The sequence below is a fragment of the Somniosus microcephalus genome, chromosome 13 (genome assembly GCF_052327205.1).
Source record: "Somniosus microcephalus isolate GS21.2 chromosome 13, FLI_Smic_1.0, whole genome shotgun sequence".
Lineage (NCBI taxonomy): Eukaryota > Metazoa > Chordata > Chondrichthyes > Squaliformes > Somniosidae > Somniosus > Somniosus microcephalus.
In genome coordinates this window covers 2,638,336-2,658,501 of record NC_140999.1, presented here as the reverse complement: position 1 = coordinate 2,658,501, position 20,166 = coordinate 2,638,336, and the positions used below count along the sequence as shown (strand labels likewise).

The window sequence follows — 20,166 nt, the reverse complement described above, 5'->3', positions numbered from 1 at the left end:
CTTCATTATCTGAGGAGTTGTGAATGGCACTGAACACTGTGCAGTCATCAGTGAACATCCCCATTCCTGACCTTATGTTGGAGGGAAGGTCATTGATGACGCAGCTGAAGATGGTTGGGCCTAGGACACTGCCCTGAGGAACTCCTGCAGCGATGTCCTGGGGCTGTGATGATTGACCTTCAACCACCACAACCACCTTCCTTTGTGCTAGGTATGACTCCAGCCAGTGGAGAGTTTTCCCCCAGATTCCCATTGACTTCAGTTTTACTGGGGCTCCTTGATGCCACACTTGGTCCAATGCTGCCTTGATGTCAAGGGCAGTCACTCGTCCCTCACCTCTGGAATTCAGCTCCTTTGTCCATGTTTGGACCAAGGCTGTAATGAGGTGGGGAGCCAAGTGGTCCTGGCGGAACCCAGACTGAGCATTGGTGAGCAGGTTATTGGTGAGTAAGTGTCGCTTGATAACACTGTCGATGACACCTTCCATCACTTTGCTGATGATTGAGAGTAGACTGATGGGTGGTAATTGGCCAGTTGGATTTGTCCTGCTTTTTGTGGACAGGACATACCTGGGCAGTTTTCCACATTGTCGGTTAGATGCCCATCTTGTAGCTGTACTGGAACAGCTTGGCTAGAGGCGCGGCTAGTTCTGGAGCACAAGTCTTCAGCACGACAGCCGGGATGTTGTCGGGGCCCATAGCCTTTGCTGTATCCAGTGCGCTCAGCCGTTTCTCGATATCACGTGGAGTGAATCGAATTGGCTGAAAACTGGCTTCTGTGATGGTGGGGACCTCAGGAGTAGGCCGATATGGATCATTCACTTGGCACTTCTGGCTGAAGATGGTTGCCTTGTCTTTTGCACTCACGTGCTGGTCTCCACCATCATTGAGGATGGGGATATTCATGGAGCCTCCTCCTCCCGTTAGTTGTTTAATGGTCCACCACCATTCACGACTGGATGTGGCAGGACTGCAGAGCTGTGATCTGATCAGTTAATTGTGGGATCGCTTAGCCCTGTCTATAGCATGCTGCTTCTGCTTTTTAGCATGCATGTTGCAGCTTCCCCAGGTTGGCACCTCATTTTTAGGTACGCCTGGTGCTGCTCCTGGCATGCTCTTCTACACTCATTATTGAACCAGGGTTGGTCCCCTGGCTTGATGGTAATGGTAGAGTGAGGGATATGCTGGGCCATGAGGTTACAGATTGTGGTGGAATACAATTCTGCTGCTGCTGATGGCCCACAGCGCCTCATGGATGCCCAGTTTTGAGCTGCTAGATCTGTTCTGAATCTATCCCATTTAGCACGGTGGTAGTGCCACACAACACGATGGAGGGTGTCCTCAGTGTGAAGACGGGACTTCGTCTCCACAAGGACTGTGCGGTGGTCACTGCTACCAATACTGTCATGGACAGATGCATCTGTGACAAGTAGATTGGTGAGGACGAGGTCAAATAGGTTTTTCCCTCGTGTTGGTTCTCTCACCACCTGTCGCAGGCCCAGACTGGCAGCTATGTCCTTCAGGACTCGGCCGGCTCGGTCAGTAGTGGTGCTACCGAGCCACTCATGGTGATGGACATTGAAGTCCCCCACCCAGAGTACATTCTGTGCCCTTGCTACTCTCAGTGCTTCTTCCAAGTGGTGTTCAACATGGGGGAGTACTGATTCATCAGCTGAGGGAGGGCGGTAGGTGGTAATCAGCAGGAGGTTTCCTTGCCCATGTTTGACCTGAAGCTATGAGACTTCATGGGGTCCGGAGTCAATGTTGAGGGCTCCCAGGGCCACTCCTTCCTGACTGTATACCACTGTGCCACCACCCCTGGTGGGTCTGTCCTTCCGGTGGGACAGGACATACCCAGGGATGGTGATGGAGGAGTTTGGGACATTGGCTGAAAGGTATGATTCTGTGAGTATGACCGTCAGACTGTTGCTTGACTAGTCTGTGGGGCAACTCTCCCAATTTTGACACAAGTCCCCAGCTGTTAGTGAGGAGGACTTTGCCAGGTGGACTGGGCTGGGTGTGCCGTTGCTGTGTCCAAAGTCGATGCCAGGTGGTCTGTCCGGTTTTATTCTTCTTATTGTTTTTAGTAGCTGTTGTGTACAACGGAGTGTGTGGGTGTCAGATCTCCCAATGGTTTACATAACATAAGAACATAAGAAATAGGAGCAGGAGTCGGCCATTCGGCCCCTCGAACCTGCTCCGCCATTCAATAAGACCATGGCTGATCTTCGACCTCAAGTCCACTTTCCCCCCGATCTCTATATCCCTCGATTCCCTTAATATTCAACAATCTATCGATCTCTGTCTTGAATATACTCAACGACTGAGCCTCCACAGCCCTCTGTGGTAGAGAATTCCAAAGATTCACCGCCCTCTGAGTGAAGAAATTCCTCCTCATCTCAGTCCTAAATGGCCGACCCCTTATCCTGAGACTGTGACCCCTGGTTCTGAACTCTCCCGCCAGGGGAAACATCCTCCCTGCATCTACCCTGTCAAGCCCTGTAAGAATTTTGTATGTTTCAATGAGATCACCTCTCATTCTTCTAAACTCTAGAGAATATAGACCTAGTCTACTCAATCTCTCCTCATAGGACAATCCCCCCATCCCAGGAACCAGTCGGGTGAACCTTTGCTGCACTCTCTCTATAATTAATTAATCAGCGAGGTGAGGATGCATTTAAGGGGAAGCTGGATAAACACATGAGGGAGAAAGGAATAGAAGGATATGCTGATGGGGTGAGATGAAGAGGGTGGGAGGAGGCTCGTGTGGAGCAGAAACACCGGCACGGCGCAGTGGGGCCGAATGGCCCGTTTCCGTGCTGTACACTCGGTGATTGATCAGACTCGGACCTGAGCAGCAATAACCGGGTGGAGCAGGGAATTGAAACTGAGCACTGCGATTACACGAGCTCGTGTATGTTATCACACCAGCATTCATTTAAATCGTGCCCCTCAGTATGACCTTTGGCTGCCCGGAACCCTCCGCGTTTCACAGTGTCTGGGAGCCAGTTAATGACCCAGGAATAACTCACTGACTGCTCGTGGCTTTTAACCTTCAACCCCTTCAGTGACCCACTCTGCTGATCCTAGAGTGTTGCTGAACTCTTCATTCTTTTGAATTTCCCTTTATTGTGGATGGAAAAGGATTCTTCTAGTTTTCACCCTTCACTCAAGTGCTGGGCAGCCTCACCCCAGACCCCAGTGCCCATTGCCTGTGGAGGGAATAACAGGCTCACAACATGATGATAACCACGGCCGAGTCTAATCCTGTCCTCACCCGTCGCCAACATCCGCGTGGGCGCGAGTGCATCACAGAGACACGTTTATACACACTCACACACACAAATGCGCACACTCAAACATGCACACGCACACTCACACGCTCACGCGCACACACACTCGCGCACACTCACATTGACACTCACACACACACAGAGGGGGTAAGGGGGGAGGGAGGGAGGAGAGGAGGGAGTGGGGTAGGAGGGAGTGAGTGGGGTAGCAGGGAGGGGTAAGGAGGGAGGGAGTGAGGTAGCAGGGAGGGGGTAAGGAGGGAGGGAGGAGAGGAGGGAGTGGAGTAGCGGGGAGGGAGGAGAGGAGTGAGTGGGGGAGGGGGGAGGGAGGAGAGGAGTGAGTGGGGTAGCGGAGGGGGTAAGGAGGGAGGGAGGAGAGGAGTGAGTGGGGTAGCAGGGAGGGGGTAAGGAGAGGAGAGGAGTGAGTGGGGTAGCAGGGAGGGGGGAGGGAGGAGAGGAGTGAGTGGGGTAGCTGGGCGGGGGGAGGGAGGAGAGGAGGGAGTGGGGTAGCGGGGAGGGGGGAGGAGAGGAGTGAGTGGGGTAGCGGGGAGGGAGGAGAGGAGGGAGTGGGGTAGCGGGGCGGGGGGAGGGAGGGAGGAGAGGAGTGAGTAGGGTAGCGGGGCGGGGGGAGGGAGGAGAGGAGGGAGTGGGGTAGCGGGGTGGGGGGAGGGAGGAGAGGAGTGAGTGGGGGAGGGGGGAGGGAGGAGAGGAGTGAGTGGGGTAGCGGAGGGGGTAAGGAGGGAGGGAGGAGAGGAGTGAGTGGGGTAGCAGGGAGGGGGGAGGGAGGAGAGGAGTGAGTGGGGTAGCGGGGCGGGGGGAGGGAGGAGAGGAGGGAGTGGGGTAGCGGGGAGGGGGGAGGAGAGGAGTGAGTGGGGTAGCGGGGAGGGAGGAGAGGAGGGAGTGGGGTAGCGGGGCGGGGGGAGGGAGGAGAGGAGGGAGTGGGGTAGCGGGGAGGGGGGAGGAGAGGAGAGGAGTGAGTGGGGTAGCGGGGAGGGAGGAGAGGAGGGAGTGGGGTAGCGGGGCGGGGGGAGGGAGGGAGGAGAGGAGTGAGTAGGGTAGCGGGGCGGGGGGAGGGAGGAGAGGAGGGAGTGGGGTAGCGGGGAGGGGATCGGAACAGTTTGCGGCAGTGCCACCTCTGGTTGTCCACCTGCGAATGCTGTTCCCAGCTGTGGGCGGGGATAGGGTTGGGCTCTTCATCACAGCAGCCTGTAAAACTCAGCTCTCGCTGGGGAGCACAATTGTCCGTGGCGCCAGTGTGCAAGCGATCATGGTAACGCGTCTGTCTGCGGCCTGTTGCTGCCCTTCGATCTATGAAATATTAACTACAGCCTTCGGGGCCTGTAAAACCCTAACACCAAATTAAAAGGGGCTCTTTACTTGCCTCGGCTACGAGTTCACGTCGTGTGCACTTATCACAGACTTTAATAGATGGAACTTTTGCTCCAGTTTGTGTTTTATGAAGCTTCCCCAGAGACTGGGCAATATTTCTTGTGATGGAGCTGTAATGTGGCACAGTGTGAGGGCAGGAGCTGGGCTCTGACTCGCTCACACAGACCTCTCCTTTGTTCCTCTGTACGTCAGCCTGTGATTTCCTCGCTATCCTTGCCCAGCGAGAGCTCATGAGGTCACCCTGCCATCTCCTGAGTCCGTGTGTGTGAGAGAGACATTGTATCTGGGTAGCACAGCCTGGGGCGTTTAACAGCCGCAAGTATCCGAGGGGGGTCCCGTTAAAGAACCTCCCCCCATATTAAAATAAAGGTCATTCAGAAGGTGGTGCGGGGGGGGGTTGTCATTTTTAAAGTTTAAAAAATATATATATATACATAATTAAAACATTTCTGGCAGACTGGTGTTCTGGGGTGGAGCGTGGGCCTCCCAGTCACAGGGTCTGTGCTTGGATCGCAGCCCAGTTAGCTGTTAGATTGACGTTCTCTTAATATTGGGATTAGATTAAATCTGCGAGCCCCTGTGGCTTCAGTTGGTGAAGGCACTGGGACACTGAGGCACACAGAGCAGGGGGCCTCAGATTCAGTCCTCTCTCTGGGCTGTGCTCGCTGACCTCTGCTGTTTAGGGGCCAAACCTTTACAAATCACTGGTTTAGCCCCCAGCTGGAGTCCAATTCTGGGCACCGCACTTTAGGAAGGATGTCAAGGCCTTGGAGAGGGTGCAGAGGAGATTGACCAGAATGGTTCCAGGGATGAGGGACTTCAGTGATGTGGAGAGACTGGAGAAGCTGGGATTGTTCTCCTTAGAGCAGAGAAGGTTAAGGGGAGATTTAATCGAGGTGTTCAAAATTATGAGGGGGTTTTGATCGAGTAAATAAGGAGAAACTGTTTCCAGTGGCAGGAGGGTCGGTAACCAGAGGACACAGAGTGAAGATAATAAGCAAAAGAACCAGAGGGGAGATGAGGAGAATGTTTTTACGCAGCGAGTTGTGATCTGGAATGCGCTGACTGAAAGAGCGGTGGAAGCAGATTCAATAGTAACTTTCAAAAGGGAATTGGAGAAATACTTGAAAAAGAAAAATGTGCCGGGCTCTGGGGAAAGAGCAGGGGGGAGTGGGACTAATTGGAGAGCTCTTTCAAAGAGCCGGCACAGGCACGATGGGCCGAATGGCCTCCTCCTGTGTTGTATGATTCTAACCAGGAAAGGAGATGTTAATCAGCCGGCAATCTTGCTAGAAAATATGGGGGAAATTCAACTCGGCAGTCTTTAGTGGAATGAAAAATCGGGTGGGGTGTAAAACCGACAGCCGAGCTGCTATCACCCCCCCAGCGATGTTTAATTTTAACCCCTCTGTGTGCACCTGAACAGCGAGCACAGGATCAGACTCAGTGGTGACGCCCTCCACAGTTGAATAACCGGCCACCCTCTCGCTGCCCGGGTCGGCGCGGATAGAATGGCGCTTGGTTGAGGTACGGCGATGGACCTCAATGGGAGTTAACTCCTTCGGGACAGGAAGAGGCAGGCAAATGTACTAAATCTTCCCTCTATGCACTAGTTGACCAACAGATTTTAAAGGTTGACGATAAAATGAAATCCGGTTTATTTTGCAAGTCCAAGGGAGATAAATTCAACACAGCTTTCTCTTCTCTCCCAGCTGCTCCTGGGGAAACAGATTGAACTGAAACGATATGAAATGGACGGCAGGAAAGTTCTGTTTTACTTCGATGAGGTAAGAGAGAAATTAAAGAATCCATTAAATAAAAAACACATCATCAGGAAAGGCCCAGGCTCCATCCCCGGCCTGTGCTGATCTGACCCGGTGTGGGACTGAGCCCCACACACACCGAGCAGGAAAGGCCCAGGCTTCATCCCCGGCCTGTGCTGATCTGACCCGGTGTGGGACTGAGCCCCACACACACCGAGCAGGAAAGGCCCAGGCTCCATCCCCGGCCTGTGCTGATCTGACCCCGTGTGGGACTGAGCCCCACACACACCGAGCAGGAAAGGCCCAGGCTCCATCCCCGGCCTGTGCTGATCTGACCCCGTGTGGGACTGAGCCCCACACACACCGAGCAGGAAAGGCCCAGGCTCCATCCCCGGCCTGTGCTGATCTGACCCGGTGTGGGACTGAGCCCCACACACACCGAGCAGGAAAGGCCCAGGCTCCATCCCCGGCCTGTGCTGATCTGACCCCGTGTGGGACTGAGCCCCACACACACCGAGCAGGAAAGGCCCAGGCTCCATCCCCGGCCTGTGCTGATCTGACCCCGTGTGGGACTGAGCCCCACACACACAGCAGGAAAGGCCCAGGCTCCATCCCCGGCCTGTGCTGATCTGACCCGGTGTGGGACTGAGCCCCCCACACCGAGCAGGAAAGGCCCAGGCTCCATCCCCGGCCTGTGCTGAGTTTGCTGATCTGACCGGGGCTGGCAGGGTTAAAATCAACATGGAAACAGACCCATTCGGCCCGTCCAGTCAGTGCTTGGAGTTTACCTTCCACGCGAGCAGTCTCCTAACCCCGTGTACCCACCCTGATCCCAGATCCATTTATTCCCCCTTTCCTTCAACGACTGATCTAACCTGTTCTTAAAGGTTGGAATGGGGCGTGCATTCCACAGCGTCAGCACCCTCTGCCTAAATAAGTTCCTGCTGCTCTCTGTCCTAAATCTCTTGCATTTAATCTCATATCGATGTCTCTTCGGTCTGGACCCTCGATCACCGGGTGGGGCCGACACACTCTCTCTGGGCTCACGTGATGAAGTGTCGTGTGGCTGAGGCACCTTCAGGAGAGGGGGAGAAAATCAATTCCCTAAATGAGTGTCAGCTTGGCTCAGTTGGTAGCACTCTTGCCTCTGAGTCAGAAGGCCGTGAGTTCGAGTCCCACTCTAGAGACGTGAGCACACAGTGCAGTACTGAGGGAGTGCCACACTGTCGGAGGGGCAGTACTGAGGGAGCACGGCACTGCCGGAGGGGCAGTACTGAGGGAGTGCCGCACTGTCGGAGGGGCAGTACTGAGGGAGCACGGCACTGTCGGAGGGGCAGTACTGAGGGAGTGCCGCACTGTCGGAGGGGCAGTACTGAGGGAGCGCCGCACTGTCGGAGGGGCAGTACTGAGGGAGTGCCGCACTGTCGGAGGGGCAGTACTGAGGGAGCGCTGCACTGTCGGAGGGGCAGTACTGAGGGAGCGCTGCACTGTCGGAGGGGCAGTACTGAGGGAGCGCCGCACTGTCGGAGGGTCAGTACTGAGGGAGCACTGCACTGTCGGAGGGGCAGTACTGAGGGAGCGCCGCACTGTCGGAGGGGCAGTACTGAGGGAGCGCCGCACTGTCGGAGGGGCAGTACTGAGGGAGCACGGCACTGCCGGAGGGGCAGTACTGAGGGAGTGCCGCACTGTCGGAGGGGCAGTACTGAGGGAGCACGGCACTGTCGGAGGGGCAGTACTGAGGGAGTGCCGCACTGTCGGAGGGGCAGTACTGAGGGAGCGCCGCACTGTCGGAGGGGCAGTACTGAGGGAGTGCCGCACTGTCGGAGGGGCAGTACTGAGGGAGCGCTGCACTGTCGGAGGGGCAGTACTGAGGGAGCGCTGCACTGTCGGAGGGGCAGTACTGAGGGAGCGCCGCACTGTCGGAGGGTCAGTACTGAGGGAGCACTGCACTGTCGGAGGGGCAGTACTGAGGGAGCGCCGCACTGTCGGAGGGGCAGTACTGAGGGAGCGCCGCACTGTCGGAGGGGCAGTACTGAGGGAGCACGGCACTGCCGGAGGGGCAGTACTGAGGGAGTGCCGCACTGTCGGAGGGGCAGTACTGAGGGAGCACGGCACTGTCGGAGGGGCAGTACTGAGGGAGTGCCGCACTGTCGGAGGGGCAGTACTGAGGGAGCGCCGCACTGTCGGAGGGGCAGTACTGAGGGAGTGCCGCACTGTCGGAGGGGCAGTACTGAGGGAGCGCTGCACTGTCGGAGGGGCAGTACTGAGGGAGCGCTGCACTGTCGGAGGGGCAGTACTGAGGGAGCGCTGCACTGTCGGAGGGGCAGTACTGAGGGAGCGCTGCACTGTCGGAGGGGCAGTACTGAGGGAGCGCTGCACTGTCGGAGGGGCAGTACCGAGGGAGCACGGCACTGTCGGAGGGGCAGTACCGAGGGAGCGCTGCACTGTCGGAGGGGCAGTACTGAGGGAGCACGGCACTGTCGGAGGGGCAGTACCGAGGGAGCACGGCACTGTCGGAGGGTTAGTACTGAGGGAGCACGGCACTGTCGGTGGGGCAGTACTGAGGGAGTGCCGCACTGCCGGAGGGGCAGTACTGAGGGAGCGCCGCACTGTCGGAGGGTTAGTACTGAGGGAGCACGGCACTGTCGGTGGGGCAGTACTGAGGGAGTGCCGCACTGCCGGAGGGGCAGTACTGAGGGAGCGCCGCACTGTCGGAGGGTCAGTACTGAGGGAGCACGGCACTGTCGGAGGGGCAGTACTGAGGGAGCGCCGCACTGTCGGAGGGGCAGTACTGAGGGAGTGCCGCACTGTCGGAGGGGCAGTACTGAGGGAGTGCCGCACTGCCGGAGGGGCAGTACTGAGGGAGCGCCGCACTGTTGGAGGGGCAGTACTGAGGGAGTGCTGCACTATCGGAGGGGCAGTACTGAGGGAGCGCCGCACTGTCGGAGGTGTCGTCTTTCGGATGAGACATTAAACCGAGGCCCCGTCTGCTCTCTCGGGTGGATGTAAAAGATCCCATGGCCACCATTTCGAAGAAGAGCAGGGGAGTTCTCCCCGGTGTCCTGAGGCCAATATTTATCCCTCAATCAACATCACTAAAACAGATTATCTGGTCATTATCACATTGCTGTTTGTGGGATCTTGCTGTGCATAGCTTGGCTGCCATGTTTCCTACATTACAACAGTGACTACACTTCAAAAAGTACTTCATTGGCTGTGAAGCGCTCCTGAGGTGGTGAAAGGCGCTGGAGAAATGCGAGTTCTTTCTTGCTTTAAGTGTTGAATCGGATGGAATGTGGCCATTTTTGGTCATTCTCAATCGCTCTCTCTTTCTCTCTCTCTGTTCAGATCCCCAGCCAGTGTATGACCTGTGTCAAGTTCTATGCCTACCGGGAGTATATCATTGGGAAAACAGCTCCAGTCCCGGTCAAGGTGTACGACTACTATGAACCAGGTAGGTTCTAGCAGCGCGGGCACAGGGTGGTTCTGTCGTTCGGGTCACCAACCCTCCAGGAATCGAAGATTAATCTCCAGGACCCTGCAGCCAGCAACACCCGGAGAAAAATCATAACCGATCAACACTGCTGTTTACAAAAGCAAAATACCGCGGGGGCTGGGAATCTGAAATCAAGAGAGACAATGCTGGAAATACTCAGCAGGTCAGGCAGCATCTGTGGAGAGAGAAACAGAGTTAACGTTTCAGGTCGATGACCCTTCGTCAGAACTGGAAAAAGTTAGAGATATAAAAAGTTTTAAGCTTTGGTCTGTGATAGGATGGAAGGCAGGAGAAATTAAAAGACAAAAAGGGACGATGGTGCGAGGCAAAAGGAGATGGTAATGGGGCAAGAAAAGAAACACAAGGTGGGTCCAGAGGAGGTGTAAATGGCAACAGCAGAACCATTAGATTTTTGAACGATAAGGGAGTCGAGGGTTATGGGGAGCAAGCAAGGAAGTGGCGTTGAAGCCAAGATCAGATCAGCCATGATCTTACTGAATGGCGGAGCGGGCTCGAGGGGCCGAATGGCGGAGCGGGCTCGAGGGGCCGAATGGCCGATTCCTGCTCCTCTGTCTTATGTTCATTCCCTGTAACTGCTGTCCGAGAAAATGGGAGCAGAGGTTGTGGCCTGAAATTGTTGAACTCGATGTTGAGTCCGGAACGCTGTTGAGTCCGGAACGCTGTTGAGTCCGGAACGCTGTTGAGTGCCTAATCAAAAGATGAGGTGCTCTTCCTCGAGTTCCTCGAAACACTTTTGTTTATTAATTGTAGAAATATTGGAGATTAGGGAAGAGGAGGCCGTTTGACAGTCAAAAATCATCCAATCAGGCAACGAGGAGTCTGTTCACTTTCCGGTTTGCCGGGGCGGGGCACCGCCGGGCGACCAATGGCGGGGGAGCGTGGGGGCGGGGCACCGCCAGACGACCAATGGCGAGGGAAGCGTGGGGGCGGGGCACTGCCAGGCGACCAATGGTGTGGGGGCGGGGCACCGCCAGACGACCAATGGCGGGGGAGCGTGGGGGGTGGGGCACCGCCAGGCGACCAATGGCGGGGGAACGTGGGGGTGGGGCACTGCCGGGCGACCAATGGCGGGGGAGCGTGGGGGTGGGGCACTGCCGGGCAACCAATGGCGTGGGGGCGGGGCACCGCCGGGCAACCAATGGCGGGGGAGCATGGGGGTGTGAATGTTGGAGAGAGGTTGTCATGTGATTAGACCTCTAGGAATACGTCCAATCAGAGTTGGCATTCCCGAGCTGTGGGCCTTGGCCTGTGGGAGCTGCCCACTTGCTTTCTGGTTGAAATGGGTTCGAGACCCAGTGGGAACGGCCCCACGGGCCATCAAACACTGAAGACCGCTTGCAGCAACTACAGCTGCCGACTCCCTTTAAGAAGCCTGTTTCAGCAGGCCGAGCTCCAGCACTGGCTTCTTCCCAATTCACACTGGCGTCGGGGTGTACAGATAACTGTAGCTGTGGTAAAGACAGCTGCTTTACGGTAGCTGTAGTAAAAACAGCTGCTTGACGGCAGTTGTATAAATAGGAAGCCATCTTGGCCATGCGGCAGTACTACACGAGCTGGCACTGACTCAAGACCTAATAAAGAGTACTCAACGATATCTACTCGTAAGCCTCTTAATACTATGATATAAGATAACATTACATGTTACCAGGATTTATAGAACGCACGATACGGGCATACCACAACAATGGAAGGGATAAAACCACCGACTAGCCTGCAACTTGAAGGAAATCTGGACGAAAATTGGCGCGAATTCAAACAACGCTTTCTTCTCTACCTCACAGCGATCGACGCCACGACTAGCTCTGGAACACGTATGGTAGCTTTGTTGCTAACAGTGGCTGGCTCGCAGGCAATCGAGCTGTATAATACATTTACGTTCGCAGCTGAAGGTGACAAAAATGATCTGGACAAGGTGATAGATTTGTTCGATAAATACTGCAGACCTAAAAAGAATGAAACGTTCGAGAGATTTGTTTTTCGCTCCCGCGGGCAAAAGCAAGGAGAATCCTTTGATGTTTTTCTGACGGACTTGAAAACAAAAGCACAAACATGTAACTTTGGAGACTTGAAGGAATCGATGATACGCGATCAGGTCGTTTTCGGAATACTTGACAAGAAGGTGAGGGAGAGAATGCTTAGGGACAATGACTTAACTTTGGATGCTGCAGTAAAAATATGTCATGCTAGTGAACTCTCAGCCATGCACATGCAAAAATTCGATGGGAGAACTACAGCAACGGGCGTGAGAGCGCTGGGACTGGACAACCTACCAGTGGATGTAGTACACAAGAGGGCGCACAGAGTTCAGGACTATGACGCCATATGATTGCAGACGGTGCGGCAATAGACACGTGGCAAGACAGTGTCCGGCTTGCGCAAAATGTAAAGGCAGGAATCACTTTGCTAAAATGTGCTTTTGGGAAGAGAAAACTGAAGGTAAAAAGACAGTGCATGCTATTGAGACTGAAGACACGGAATCGGAGACTTTGTATGTTGGAATGGTGCAAAATGACTTAAAACAGGGTAAAGATATGGAAAAGGAAGTACATTCCGTGGGACTAAAGACTAAAGTTTGGATAGCCCCCTTGCTGGTAAATGGCACCATTGTTCCCTTCAAGCTAGATACAGGTGCTAAGGCAAACCTCATAAGCTGGAGTGATGCACGGAATCTCAAAGTGAGACCAAAAATACTGAACAAGACAGTGGCTTTGAAGGTGTACAATGGACAAAGTATTGAAACAAAAGGAACGTGTAGGCTGAATGTTAAGGTAAAAAATCGCATTCACCCATTGACGTTTGTTATAGTGCCTGAAGGACATGAGTCACTGTTGGGGGATAAGGCCTGTGTGGATTTGGGCTTGGTAAAACGAGTCTATACTATTAATGAACTGAACTGTGTGCAGAGTGCCCCCCAAGACAGTACAAATATGAAGCATGATGCTATAACACACAAGTATGCAGATGTATTTCAGGGTTTCGGAGCACTGCCCTTTACATACTCCATCAAACTGAGAGATGACGCACAACCTGTGATTCACGCACCCAGGAGAGTTCCGGTGGCCCTCCGTGAGAAACTGCGGAAAGAGCTAGACCGCATGGAGGGACTAGGTGTCATAAAGAAGACTGAGGAACCGACTGACTGGGTAAATTCCATGGTTTGCGTCAATTCAAAAAAGACTGATAAATTGCGTGTCTGCATGGATCCCAAGGACCTTAACGCTAATATAAAAAGAGAGCACTATCAAATCCCTAAGAGAGAGGAAATAGTCGGCGAAATGACAGGAGCAACATTCTTCTCCAAGATGGACGCCTCGCATGGATTCTGGCAGCTGAAACTTGATGAAGAGAGTGCTAAGCTGTGCACCTTTAACACCCCGTTTGGTCGATACTCTTACCAGCACCTGCCCTTCGGCATTAGCTCCACCCCAGAAATCTTCCACAGAGCAATGGAGCAAATCATCGAGGGCCTGGATGGTGTGCGGGTGTACGTGGATGATCTGGTAGTATGGGGCTCCACTCAGGGAGAGCACGACACCAGACTGGAAAAAACACTTCAGAGGATACGGCAGTATGGATTCAAACTAAATAAAGACAAATGTCAGTTCAGCGTCAATGAAATCACATTCCTCGGGGACAAGATTTCTGCAGAAGGGATTCAGCCAGACAAGTCAAAGGTAAAGGCCATACATGACATGGAAAAACCAAAGGGCAAGAAAGGGGTTCAGCGGGCCCTTGGCATGGTTAATTACCTAGGGAAATTCATTCCAAAAATGGCAGTGAAAACCGCTCACTTGAGAAAACTGCTGCCCCAAGAGACAGAGTTCCAATGGGGACATGAACATGACAATGAATGGAAGGGGCTGCTACACATTCTAGCAAGTGAACCCCTACTGAAGTTCTTCTGCCCTGAAAAGAGGACAAAAGTGTCCACAGATGCCTCTAAGGATGGATTAGGGGCTGTCCTTCTACAGGAAGATGAAGGAGAATGGCGACCAGTGGCATATGCGTCACGCTCCATGACGGCTACAGAGTGCCGGTATGTGCAAATAGAGAAGGAGTGCCTGGGCTTGGCATTTGGGTGTGAAAAATGTCATACCTACATCTATGGACTTCCCAAGGTTATCATAGAAACTGACCATAAGCCACTGCTAGGGATCGCAAAAAAGAATCTGTGTGACATGTCATCACGGATACAGCGCCTAATGATGAGACTACAATGTTATGATTTTGAGCTCACATATGTGCCAGGGACACAAATGTTCATAGCAGATACACTATCCAGGGCTGTGCCTCGTGCCACACAAAACAGTGAAACAGAAGAGGATGTGGCCCTTCATGTGGATATGGTCTATGCAGCATTGCCTGCCTCACAGGAACAACTATCAAAGATAGCCACAGAGACATCAAAGGACCCTGTTCTGAGGAAAGTGATGAGAAATCTTCAAGAGGGTTGGAAGAAAGGGTCATGTAAACAATATCATCATATTCAGTCCGAGCTTTCTGTGGTCAATGGAATACTGCCTAAGTGTGACAGGATTGTAGTGCCCATCTCTATGCGACGAGAAATGCTTCACAGGATACATGAAGGGCACCTGGGTGTGGAAAAGTCAAAAAGGAGAGCACGTGAGGCACTCTACTGGCCAAACATGAACTCTGATATTGACCAGATGATCAGTGAGTGTGCTACATGTCAGGAGTATCACGACAAGCAAACAAAAGAGCCCTTCATTACCACAGAGCTCCCATCACAACCTTGGGAAAAGGTAGGAACTGATATTTTTCACTACGAAGGAAAAGACTATTTGTTAGTTATTGATTATTACTCTAATTATCCTGAGATTGCTCTCCTACCCAGCACCACGTCAAGAGCTGTGATAACTCACCTGAAGTCAATCTTTTCCAGGCAGGGCATCCCTCGAACTCTGGTCTCTGATAATGGCTCTCCCTGTGCCAGTCATGAGTTTCAGTTATTTGCTACAGAGTGTGAATTTAAGCATGTAACCTCCAGCCCGCTCTACCCTCAAGCCAATGGAAAAGCGGAGAAGGGGGTACAGATTGTGAAAAGACTATTAAAGAAAGCAGCACACAGCAACACTGACCCATATCTGGCCCTGATGTCGTACAGGGCGGCCCCGCTGGAAAGTGGCAAGTCTCCAGCTGAGCTCTTACTGGGTCGCAAAATCCGTACTCGACTTCCCAGGCATGTCACACCTGATCACAGAGATGAGGTATGGGCAGACAAGGCCCGGAAACTTCAGCGGAAACAAAAAACACTCCATGCACAGCCACTGCACTAGTGCCTCTACAGGAGAAGGATGTAGTGACAGAAAATGGCAATGTGTATCGCAGAAATAGGAGACACCTACTGAAAACCACCGAGACCTATCAGCCGCAGGAGGACGGAGAGGATGAGCTGATGATGGAAATCCGACAGAGTGACGAGGAGACGAGGGCAATGCCACAAAGTGATGAAGTACACAGGGGTGACAATGAGACAAGGGATCCGTGTGGTACAGACATGAACTTAGTGGACACAACTGGGTTGGCCCAGCAAATACCCGCTCAGCTACGCAGGTCACAGCGCGCCAAAAAGCCTGTCGTTAGACTCGACCTGTAGACAAGGGAAAGACTGTAAACAGCTAATGGACTTCTGGGTGTGGGTAGTGTTTATATGTACCGGCAGTTATTGCAAGGTATAGTTACACTGACAGTTTTTACATGTTGTTAATAGTAGTTACGCTGACTGTTTTTATATGTTGTTAATATGTGTTCTATATGTTATGTTATGGTGTTTACTGTTTATGTCATCGTTGAGGGGGAAAGATGTACAGATAACTGTAGCTGTTGTAAAGATAGCTGCTTGACGGTAGCTGTAGTAAAGACAGCTGCTTGACGGCAGTCGGATAAATAGGAAGCCATCTTGGCCATGCAGCAGTACTGCACGAGCTGGCACTGACTCAAGACCTAATAAAGAGTACTCAATGATATCTACTCGTAAGCCTCTTAATACTAAGATATAAGATAACATTACAGGGGGGAGTCGCGACTCTCGCCGAACCACCTTTTAAAGCTCCTTTCCATGTTAGAATGAGCTGTGTGTGTGCCAGACCCCACAGGCTCGCTCGCGCTCCCCACAAACCCCATTCCCCGTTACCCACAAATATCGAAAGTTGAAGAATTGTGCCACGTGGTCTTTTCTTCTAAAGTGATTGATTTGTTGTGCTGCAGAATTTAAAACTGGGGCCGTTTCAGTTTTGCTGCAGCCTCTTTATTGAATTACACACAGAACCAGTGAGCTCGGACAGTGAGTCTTACAGAGCACGATCCCAGGCTCAGCCCGTGGGCCGTGCTGAGTTCGGTGATCAGTTCCCCTGGACTAGGGGGTCTGCCATCTGAGCTAGTGGTCTGGTATTTTAATCTGCTCACATCGGCACAAGTGGGCTGGAGCTAAGTGACACTGTGTTAGGTCATTGCTATGGAGACCCAATGATGTAGATTTGGACAAATTCGATCCAAGTCAGTTTTTCTGCTGTGTACAGAATTTCAGCACAAAGGGGCACATTTACAAATCAAGGACAGCAAAGGAAAATCGGAAATGCAGGAGGATGTTTTTTACTAAGAGGGTGGTGAGTGTGAGGAGCAGATTACCAGCACGGGTTAGGAAGAAGAAACCTTACTGGGTTTCAAGAAGGAACTAGACAGGTTCTGGTCAACAAATAGGATTCAGGGTTATTCAGGGGTTAGTGTGGATAGATGGGTCGAAGGGTTTCTCTTGCCAGAAACTCTGACTAAGTTACTATCCCGGTTGTTATGGGGTTCACTGAACTGAGAATTCAACTTTTACTGTGGGGAAGGTCACAAAGAGCGCTTTGAGAGGTCAAGCACAGCCCTCCACTGGCAATGTTGAGCTCTCAGCTGATGCAGTGTCTCTGCACTGGATGATGCAGTGTGCGCAGTGTCTCTGCACTGGATAACGCAGTGTGTGCGGTGTCTCTGCACTGGATGACGCAGTGTGTGCAGTGTCTCTGCACTGGATGACGCAGCGTCTGCAGTGTCTCTGCACTGGATGACGCAGTGTCTGCAGTGTCTCTGCACTGGATGACGCAGTGTCTGCACTGGATGACGCAGTGTCTGCACTGGATGTTGCAGTGTGTAGTGTCTGCACTGGATGATGCCGTGTGTACAGTGTCTCTGCACTGGATGATGCCGTGTGCACAGTGTCTCTGCACTGGATGATGCCATGTGCACAGTGTCTCTGCACTGGATGATGCCGTGTGTACAGTGCCTCTGCACTGGATAATGCAGTGTGCGGTGCCTATGCACTGGATGATGCAGTGTGCAGTGCCTCTGCACTGGATGATGCAGTGTCTCTGCACTGGATGATGCAGTGTGCGCAGTGTCTCTGCACTGGATGATGCAGTGTGCGCAGTGTCTCTGCACTGGATGATGCAGTGTGCGCAGTGTCTCTGCACTGGATGATGCCGTGTGCGCAGTGCCTCTGCACTGGATGATGCAGTGTGCGCAGTGTCTCTGCACTGGATGATGCTATGTGCAGTGTCTCTGCACTGGATGGTGCAGTGTGCAGTGTCTCTGCACTGGATGATGCAGTGTGTGCAGTGTCTCTGCACGGGATGATGCAGTGTGCAGTGTCTCTGCACTGGATGATGCAGTGTGTGCAGTATCTCTGCACTGGATGATGCAGTGTGTGCAATGTCTCTGCACTGGGTGATGCAGTGTCTCTGCACTGGATGATGCAGTGTGTGCAGTGTCTCTGCACTGGATGATGCAGTGTCTCTGCACTGGATGATGCAGTGTGCGCAGTGTCTCTGCACTGGATGATGCCGTGTGCGCAGTGCCTCTGCACTGGATGATGCAGTGTGCGCAGTGTCTCTGCACTGGATGATGCTATCTGCAGTGTCTCTGCACTGGATGGTGCAGTGTGCAGTGTCTCTGCACTGGATGATGCAGTGTGTGCAGTGTCTCTGCACGGGATGATGCAGTGTGCAGTGTCTCTGCACTGGATGATGCAGTGTGTGCAATGTCTCTGCACTGGGTGATGCAGTGTGTGCAGTGTCTCTGCACTGGATGATGCAGTGTGTGCAGTGTCTCTGCACTGGATGATGCAGTGTGTGCAGTGTCTCTGCACTGGATGATGCAGTGTGTGCAGTGTCTCTGCACTGGATGATGCCGTGTGTGCAGTGTCTCTGCACTGGATGATGCAGTGTGTGCAGTGTCTCTGCACTGGATGATGCAGTGTGTGCAGTGTCTCTGCACTGGATGATGCAGTGTGTGCAGTGTCTCTGCACTGGATGATGCAGTGTGTGCAGTGTCTCTGCACTGGATGATGCAGTGTGTGCAGTGTCTCTGCACTGGATGATGCCGTGTGTGCAGTGTCTCTGCACTGAATGATGCAGTGTGTGCAGTGTCTCTGCACTGAATGATGCAGTGTGTGCAGTGTCTCTGCACTGGATGATGCAGTGTGTGCAGTGTCTCTGCACTGGATGATGCAGTGTGTGCAGTGTCTCTGCACTGAATGATGCAGTGTGTGCAGTGTCTCTGCACTGAATGATGCAGTGTGTGCAGTGTCTCTGCACTGGATGATGCAGTGTGTGCAGTGTCTCTGCACTGAATGATGCAGTGTGTGCAGTGTCTCTGCACTGAATGATGCAGTGTGTGCAGTGTCTCTGCACTGGATGATGCAGTGTGTGCAGTGTCTCTGCACAGGATGATGCAGTGTGTGCAGTGTCTCTGCACTGGATGATGCAGTGTGTGCAGTGTCTCTGCACTGGATGATGCAGTGTGTGCAGTGTCTCTGCACAGGATGATGCAGTGTGTGCAGTGTCTCTGCACTGGATGATGCAGTGTGCAGTGTCTCTGCACTGGATGATGCAGTGTGCAGTGTCTCTGCACTGGATGATGCAGTGTGTGCAGTGTCTCTGCACAGGATGATGCAGTGTGCCGTGTCTCTGCACTGGATGATGCAGTGTGTGCAGTGTCTCTGCACAGGATGATGCCGTGTGTGCAGTGTCTCTGCACTGAATGATGCAGTGTGCAGTGTCTCTGCACTGAATGATGCAGTGTGTGCAGTGTCTCTGCACAGGATGATGCAGTGTGTGCAGTGTCTCTGCACTGGATGATGCAGTGTGTGCAGTGTCTCTGCACAGGATGATGCAGTGTGTGCAGTGTCTCTGCACAGGATGATGCAGTGTGTGCAGTGTCTCTGCACAGGATGATGCAGTGTGTGCAGTGTCTCTGCACTGGATGATGCAGTGTGTGCAGTGTCTCTGCACTGGATGATGCAGTGTGTGCAGTGTCTCTGCACTGAATGATGCAGTGTGTGCAGTGTCTCTGCACTGAATGATGCAGTGTGTGCAGTGTCTCTGCACTGGATGATGCAGTGTGTGCAGTGTCTCTGCACAGGATGATGCAGTGTGTGCAGTGTCTCTGCACTGGATGATGCAGTGTGTGCAGTGTCTCTGCACTGGATGATGCAGTGTGTGCAGTGTCTCTGCACAGGATGATGCAGTGTGTGCAGTGTCTCTGCACTGGATGATGCAGTGTGCAGTGTCTCTGCACTGGATGATGCAGTGTGCAGTGTCTCTGCACTGGATGATGCAGTGTGTGCAGTGTCTCTGCACAGGATGATGCAGTGTGTGCAGTGTCTCTGCACAGGATGATGCAGTGTGCAGTGTCTCTGCACTGGATGATGCAGTGTGCAGTGTCTCTGCACTGGATGATGCAGTGTGTGCAGTGTCTCTGCACAGGATGATGCCGTGTGTGCAGTGTCTCTGCACTGAATGATGCAGTGTGTGCAGTGTCTCTGCACAGGATGATGCAGTGTGTGCAGTGTCTCTGCACTGGATGATGCAGTGTGTGCAGTGTCTCTGCACTGGATGATGCAGTGTGTGCAGTGTCTCTGCACAGGATGATGCAGTGTGTGCAGTGTCTCTGCACAGGATGATGCAGTGTGTGCAGTGTCTCTGCACAGGATGATGCAGTGTATGCAGTGTCTCTGCACTGGATGATGCAGTGTGTGCAGTGTCTCTGCACTGGATGATGCAGTGTGTGCAGTGTCTCTGCACTGAATGATGCAGTGTGTGCAGTGTCTCTGCACTGAATGATGCAGTGTGTGCAGTGTCTCTGCACTGGATGATGCAGTGTGTGCAGTGTCTCTGCACAGGATGATGCAGTGTGTGCAGTGTCTCTGC

General features: G+C 53.1%; 1 protein-coding gene across 1 annotated transcript in view; it reads left to right on the top strand.

The window, feature by feature from the left end:
• The window catches only part of cpamd8 (C3 and PZP like alpha-2-macroglobulin domain containing 8), a 119,661-nt gene that overhangs the window by 81,861 nt on the left and 17,634 nt on the right, over positions 1-20,166 (top strand). Inside the window, exons 30-31 of the mRNA XM_086004339.1 lie at positions 6,391-6,465; positions 9,790-9,895. Of these exons, the coding sequence (XP_085860465.1) occupies positions 6,391-6,465; positions 9,790-9,895 (181 nt within the window). The remainder of the gene's footprint in view (positions 1-6,390; positions 6,466-9,789; positions 9,896-20,166) is intronic.